The sequence below is a fragment of the Rhagoletis pomonella genome, unplaced genomic scaffold (genome assembly GCF_013731165.1).
Source record: "Rhagoletis pomonella isolate Grant_MI unplaced genomic scaffold, Rhpom_1.0 Rhpom_scaffold_00002, whole genome shotgun sequence".
Taxonomy (NCBI): Eukaryota; Metazoa; Arthropoda; class Insecta; order Diptera; family Tephritidae; genus Rhagoletis; species Rhagoletis pomonella.
In genome coordinates this window covers 23,726,213-23,734,216 of record NW_023458556.1, presented here as the reverse complement: position 1 = coordinate 23,734,216, position 8,004 = coordinate 23,726,213, and the positions used below count along the sequence as shown (strand labels likewise).

At 36.1% G+C, this 8,004-nt stretch overlaps 1 protein-coding gene across 3 annotated transcripts in view; it reads left to right on the top strand.

Moving 5' to 3' along the window:
• LOC118733322 (D-2-hydroxyglutarate dehydrogenase, mitochondrial-like) overlaps positions 1-2,090 on the top strand; it is a 468,040-nt gene extending 465,950 nt beyond the window's left edge. For all 3 annotated transcript variants that reach the window (XM_036462678.1, XM_036462679.1, XM_036462680.1), the window contains 6 exons: positions 9-150; positions 210-601; positions 666-834; positions 895-1,024; positions 1,096-1,418; positions 1,580-2,090. In XM_036462678.1, coding sequence (XP_036318571.1) covers positions 9-150; positions 210-601; positions 666-834; positions 895-1,024; positions 1,096-1,418; positions 1,580-1,830 — 1,407 coding nt within the window. In that variant the 3' untranslated portion in view covers positions 1,831-2,090. The remainder of the gene's footprint in view (positions 1-8; positions 151-209; positions 602-665; positions 835-894; positions 1,025-1,095; positions 1,419-1,579) is intronic.
• Positions 2,091-8,004: the final 5,914 nt, after the last annotated feature.

Here is an 8,004-nt window from a genome sequence, read left to right as displayed (position 1 = left end):
TCATGCAGGCACGACATAATGTGAAACGCAATCCTTTCGCCGATCTGGAGGACAGGGACATTGCATTCTTCGAATCCACTGTGGGCAGTCGTTACGTGGTACAGGAAGACTTGCAAACTTACAACATAGACTTTTGGCGTGCTGTGCGAGGTATGCATGTAACCATAAAATAACTTAATTTCCAACAAATTTATTATACTTGTATTTAGGCAACAGCAAGTTGGTGCTAAAACCCGGTACCACACAAGAGGTATCAGCCATTTTACGCTACTGCAATGAACGCAAATTGGCAGTTTGTCCACAAGGTGGCAACACCGGTGTGGTGGGTGGTTCTGTGCCGGTATTCGATGAAATTATATTATCTATGGCACGGCTGGATAAGATTCTAAAAATCGATGAGATCACTGGCATTGCGGCGTGTGAGGCTGGTTGCATACTCGAAAATTTGGACAGAAAGGCGCGTGAATTAGATTTTGTAGTGCCATTGGATTTGGGCGCCAAAGCGAGTTGTCACATTGGTGGCAATGTTTCTACCAATGCCGGTGGTTTGCGGGTGGTGCGCTATGGCAATCTGCATGGCAGCGTTTTGGGTTTGGAAGTGGTAAGTGGCACATGGCAATATTATAAAACTGACTGTCTAAAAAAAAAAAAAACAACAAGCTTAGGTGCTAGCGAATGGTGAAGTTTTAGATTTAATGTCCGACTTCAAAAAGGACAATACTGGCTATCATTTGAAACATCTCTTTATTGGCGCCGAGGGCACTTTGGGTGTGATAACCAAAGTGTCACTTTTGTGTGCGCCACAGCCGCAAGCACAACATTTGGCGTTTTTGGGTGAGTGCATTTCGTCATGCATTATAAACTGTGTAACATTATATGACAATTCTCTTCAAGGTTTGCCTAATTTTGATGCAGTGCTCAGAACCTTTAGCAGCGCCAAACGCCACTTGGGTGAGATTCTATCCGCATGTGAAATGATTGATGCACCAACCCTGCAGGCTAACTTTGATCATTTTGAATTGAAGTGAGTTTCGAAAAAGAATGTTACTGTTGGCAAACCCCCCTGGGGCTAACCACTTTTCTCCTGCATCGTAGTACACCAATCGGAAGTTTCCCATTTTACATGCTACTCGAGACTTCCGGCAGCAATGGTTCACATGATTTGGAGAAAATAAATCGTTTTGTTGAATTTGGCATGGGAAAGGGTGAAATTATTGATGGCACTATAGCGAGCGAAGCACGTAAAATGCAGAAAATCTGGAAGCTACGAGAAATAGCGCCAATAGCTTTAGGAAAAGATGGCTATTGCTTTTATTACGATCTCTCATTACCGTTACGCGAATTCTACAGTATAGTCGATGTTTTGAGGGAGCGTGTAGGACCGCTAGCAACACGAGTCACTGGATTTGGACATTTGGGTAGATATGGAATTTTTTTCTTTTTCAAAATAAAAAAAAAGCAAGTTCTCCCTCTCTCTCTGACTGCGTTATTTTCTTGTTAAATACATTTTGCATTTTTTTTAGATAAATTTGTTTACCATATTCAATTTTACTATGCATGTATTTCTTCTTTTCATCAGGCGACTCCAATTTGCACTTGAACGTATGCTGCACCGAATACACCCAGGAACTTTATCACAAAATAGAACCTTTCATCTATGAATACACTCACAAGCTAAGGGGCAGCATAAGTGCTGAACATGGCATTGGTTTTCTCAAGAAAAACTACTTGAGATACAGTAAAGCCTCTGAAGCCATAGCAATGATGAGAGATGTGAAGAAGTTGTTGGACCCCAACGGTATATTAAACCCGTATAAGGTGTTGAACTAAATGGCGATTTTATATACATACACTCGTGGACACAGAATTAAGTCATTGGCATTTTGATTCCTTGTATCATTATTAAAACGTATTTTAGATAAAGAAAAATGAAACAGAACTTTTCATTTATTAAATTTTGGCTTAATTTTAAAAATAACCTACAAAAAAGAGGTATTTCACTTTAGTAAAAAATATTTTAATTAAATTTTTGTGATGCTCGTTCTTACTGCTCGGACGTATAATTAAGTCATCTGAAAATAAAATATCTATGTAAGCCAAATTTGCATTTTTTGTATTGTTATTGAATCGAACCTTTAATATTTCGTAGGATAACCGTTTTGACGTACTACCTAAGCGCATCTGTTGGGCATTGTTTTTAATGGGCCGGAGCCATATTATTCCATTCATTTTGAATTATCTCCCACAAAGAGGTTTTATTTGAAGGTTTTTTGGCGGCCACTGCCCGTCCCAAATCGGAATTTTGGGCTGGCCATTCAAGAACTCTAATTTGCTTCCTGTCGTTGTCATGTTGAAATAATAATAAGGGAAAATTATCGGCATACTCATCAAAGAGATTATTTTCAAGGATACTCTTATACATATCACCTGTCATTTTGCCATCGATTTTCACTATCGGACCAACTCCGGACGAAGTAAAGCACCCCCAGACCATAACCGATGACCCACCATGCTTTACGGTTGTATTTTGGATCCAAATGGAAGTTGACTGGCCGCCTTACGCAAGGCCTACCATCATTTCCAAAAAACATTGAACTTGGATTCGTCGCTCCAGACAACAACTTTCCAGAATCCATGGTCGCGGTGAAGGTGCTTCTTCGCGAAACGTAAACGCTGTAAAATATTTTTATTGGATATGTTTGGCTTTCGTCCGGCTATTCGTCCATGTAATTTTTTTTCCATATTTGAAATTAATTATTTTAATTTCAAATTGGTCACCATAACTGTATCAGCGTGATGAATTCAATTCGCGGATGGATTTCTTAAAAAAAAAACCTACCTATACATACATATCTAACCATTAATAAAGACTGCTTGCATTTTTATTTAATGCATTGTAAAATATCCACTTAGATAGTTGTTGATTTGTTTGTATGTTTTGGTTGGTTTTAACAAAAAACTGTCAAAATTGCGTTTCACTCTGAATTAGTGATAGGTAGATACAAATTTCGTAGAATTGATAATAGCATTTTTGCACCGTGATCTAAGACGGAATTAATGATAGGCCTGGTAGAAATGTCCTAACCAACCACCATTTTACTCCCTATTTAATTCAGTCGATTCCTATCAGACTGCTACTCAATACATACATACGCATGTACAAACATATCGTGTACGCCATTGTCATTTGCTTTTGCCGACAGCAAATAGAAACGGCAAATTTCTTTCCTTCATCATCAACTGCCCATTGAATTGAAAGACACACGTAAATACAAACGGCAAAAAATTGTGTTTCCGGCAAACAACGACACCAGTAACCGGAGCCCCAATATCGGGCCCCAATCTCTTTGAAAAAGGTGTGGCTATATACAAAGAGAATATGCCAACATCTCTTCAACAAATATACACATTACTTCCATTCTCTTAAGAAAATCGTCTTATCTTCCTTTTGTTTTATGTTGACATTCTGCAACATTAGGAAAAGTCCCTAACCGATTCGCGGTAGTGCATAAACGTCCCAAACCGGTAACAAGAAATGTCAAATGTCAAAAACGATGGCGAACGGGGAAGAAAAGAGAAATGCAGTTGCCACACTAGACTAATTTTCTTTTAAATAAAATTATTGGAACATATTCATAATCAAAATAAAATCGACAGTCTTTTGACATAAGTTCCAATGGAATATCTGTCAAAAAAATTACAACTAATTTTAGAGGCGACTTTATTTCGACTATGAATATGGTTTTATTCGAAAGTGTTGAAATTTCCACTTACGTAACTGTAAACTCTTCTATAAAAATACGTGCTTACAGTTCGTTAGGGGCAATCACCTATATCCTAAGATTAAATTCGTCTAAAATGAAAACTTTTGTGAATAAAACATTTTAAAAATATAATCATAATTAGTTTGAGGTGCGATGAAACTTACGCGATTTGTAAAAACACGAACTTCATTCGAACACATCTGATTAAAAGATGAGTTGATATTGGCACATTGAAAAAAGTGTTGCATCTGTGCCTGCACATTTATTGAGCCAAAATGGTTGGAAAAACAATTAAAGGATTATGCGAAGAGTATTCAGAGACCGTCCCTATGCTTTAGACGTCTCCGAAACAATTGGGGTATTCACAAAGGAGTCGTAAGTGTTGCATTGTTGTATGAAGACTTGAAACGGCTAAAAATATATTAAGGGGTTCGCAAGATACTATACTACATACTATATATACTACATTTTATGAATTTTCAGTGTTAAAAAATAGTTGGTTGTCATAGGTGGTTCCAAGTCCCCGAAACATTTATTCAGGCTTATAAAGTTTACGAAAATCAGCAAGACGACACTGTTGTAAATACCCCAAATGTCAGTGTAGAAAATAATATACACGCAAGTCAAATAGCATGTTCCCGTACTCTACGATTTGCAAGTTTTACAGGAACAGCTGTTTTCGCCTTTAATAAACCTTATGTGAACGTGGCGTACGGGAACGACTTTGGATTAAATCTTGCAAAACCTGCAAATCGTAGACGTTCTGGAACGCTCTAAAAGCATGATTCAATAATTAACGGTTCTGTGAACTGACAGGTGTCTCTCTCGCACCGCTCCCTTAGCAGTGGCACCGTATTGCTTCTTTGCAAATTTACTTGAAAAAATGTAGCTTACGTGTGAAATAGCAGCATACGTTTTTGTGCAAAATGTTTATTTGTATATGCATATAAACCACATGTAACTGATGAAAACATAAATTGCTTTTAAATTGGATGTTTACATGAAACCCATAGCAGTTTTATTTTAATTTTGAGCCCTTTTTTAGAGTTTCTACCGCTAATAGCACCTAAAATACATAATTCAATTAGATATCTTAATATATCGTTCAGTATTTCATATTTTCTGCAAACACATTTACAAACGGAATTTCACTACTAATGGCCTACTTTGCGTACTTTGCTACTACCATTTTCGCAACAAAGGATTGCATTCTTCCCCTTTCTCCGTCCTTTGTAAATGCAAACTTAGATAATTTTAAGTTTTATAAAGTGAAATTCTCATAAAAATGTTTGATTTATAAAGCATTTAAAAACTTCTTATTTTCTTAAATTTCGGTGTTATTTTTTTCGAATATATTTCGATTTAGAAAAATCAAAAAGTTTTAGTGCAGTTACATATTTCGATACTTACATACAATATGTACATATGTACATGATACCAATCAAAAACTTGCTAGAGTACAAAAATATACTTCCCAAGGCTCACACCCAAATTAAAAAAAGGGGTTTGGTAGTTTCGATATAAAACTATTTTCAGGGACAGGGACTTTGAAAAAATAATATTTTATGACGCATCAAATATAATGTGCTCAGTCAGGTACATCAGATATAATGTTACGGCGAAGTCAAAATAGTGTAAAACAACAGGCTTTTATTTGTTTCGACCAACTGGCCAGAATTCATAAGAAAAAATATACGTCAGAATGCACACGTATCCAAAGTAACCGTAGCCCTTGCCATCCGAAATTTTTTTCAAACTCGGAAAATTTAAAAACCCGAGCAAATAAAAAAGGCGAAATCTATATCTATGGTCGGTGACATACATAAATATGACTATGTATACCAAAAATATAGAAAAAAGGTTTTTTCTTAACAGCCGTCGTCCCTCGGCAGGCAATGGCAAACCTCCGAGTGTATTTCTGCCATGAAAAACAGCTTCTCATAAAAATACAATCGCCGTTCGGAGTCGGCGTAAAACTGTAGGTCCCCCCGCTTTGTGTGACAACATCAAGGCGCACGCCACAAATCGGAGGAGAAGCTCGGCCAAACACTAACATATGTGTAAGCGCCAATCTATTATTATTATACCAAAATCAGTACCTTTTTCAAGTTTTTGGAATATTATATATAGATAATAGTATTGGGGATTGAAAACAAACACCGTCTCTGAAACTGACCCCGATTCCGTAAATTCTATTGATTTTTTTCCTTTTTCCAAAATTACCAAACTCTTTAAAATTTTTTTTTGACATTTCCCGTATGGCAACGCTGCACGTACCTAATCTTATTGCTTTGCTCTGGTGTTAGTCCCACCATGGGGCTTAAATGTGGTTGTCGTTGTTGTTTGCACGAGTTCTCATAATTATTTAATCGCTTCTACTATCAGACGCTATCAACAAGAGGCAAACAAATTTCTTGGGGAATGTGCAAGTTTTTCTGTAGTTGAACAAATGCATTGACATTGTGTTATTTGACTTTGAATAAAAGTTGCAGTGAGATTTTGTTATATTGTAATATTTTTAATACAAAGTGATAGTAAGTAAGATTAATAAGATTCGTGAAAAAAATTTTAATGCAGACATTTTAATAGGTTCTCAACACTTGTTAAATATTTGTTTAAATGTGGTTTTTTGCCGACAAAATTGGTATTTGACGTTTCGCCATTGTTTGTTTACGCGTAAATCGGGTTGGGTAAATGTATGCGAAAAAAGTGCAAACAAAAACCGCGTTGATAAAACTGTAAAAGAAAACTGCAGCCATATACTATTTATTGCTCAATTAAATATTCTTTTGATTTCATATGTATGTATGTATAAGAGAAATGTGCATTGCTAAAAATTAACTGAATGTGCGAATGTTAGGATGTAGATTACTTATCACTCTAGTGGACGTTTACTTATTGCATAAACTGGACAATACTACTACGTATATTATCTACGCTGAAGTGTCGCAGTTGATAACATAAGATCTCAAAAAATTTACAATTCGCAATACTTCAAAAAAAAAAGAATTGTCGGTGATATTAAATAAAATTTGTATCTAAAAATCACTGCATTTCAGTCCGATATAAGTACCTGTGACAACTTATTCGGTCTGTCGTAAGTTTCGCCGGAAAACAAGTTCACCCGAAATTATTCCCAGGGTTTTAAATAACTTGAAATGCGATTTCGGCCTATTTTCGAGGTTACTTATTTCGAGATGGCTATGTTTCTTTAAATTATATTACCACTTTTACCCCTGCCTCGAACGAGTGGCCCTAATCGACACCTGTTGATATCAGAACCTCGTCCTAGACTAGATGAAAAAATTTCTACGAACTTACAGATGAGATCCTGGAATATTTTGCACAGCCTGATAGGGTTGGAATATGACATTTGTTGATTACTGTTATTCGGCTGGTGTCCACATGTACATACATAACCGGAAACATTGCGCCAATTCCATGTGAATAAACCTTTCCCATAATTTAACTTGCAAAACAAAAACAAATTGCAAAAAAAAAAGAAAATTTCTGTTTTGCTTTACAATTTTTGGGAATATTTGTTCACGTAAAATTCGCGATAGCGCCGAATACGAGACCCGCAAGCCGGCGGCGATTTTTTAGAACTTCTCTACGCAGGCATATTTAGAATATTTTATATGTAAATACATATATATTAGATTAATCTCAGTTTAAGCAAAGCATTTTTTAGATATGACCCAATTAATGTTATAAAACTATTTAACACATTGTCCCATAATGTAATTCGACATTCATTCAAATCCACTTGCTGTTATCATTCCATTTCAGTTAAATTGTAGTATTTCCGTGAGTTCAGCCAAGCCACCTATTGTGATGCATACTATTCCCACAAGTGCATAACCAATTTACCAAGAGTTTTAAAATAAAAAATCACTTTTATGTTTATCGTAGCGCCTCCATACATCAGTACATACATACATATGTACATAATGGCTGTCCGATCCTAATAAAATTTCAACATAGCCGCAATGTCACAACCACCATAAAAGTCCACAACTGTTGCTTGTTTACCTGCCACAGAATTTGATGGCCTGCCACTCGGTCAGACACCCGACATAAATTAAGTCAAGTTAAAGTTTACTTACCACATAGCAAAATGTCTCACAATTGTGCGCCGATTTTCAGGTTCTCGAAATCGAAGGGCACGAAATTTTTTTAACAGTTTAAAACTTTGTTCTTATTAAATTAAACCTGCATGAAAATCGCTGCAATTTTTTTT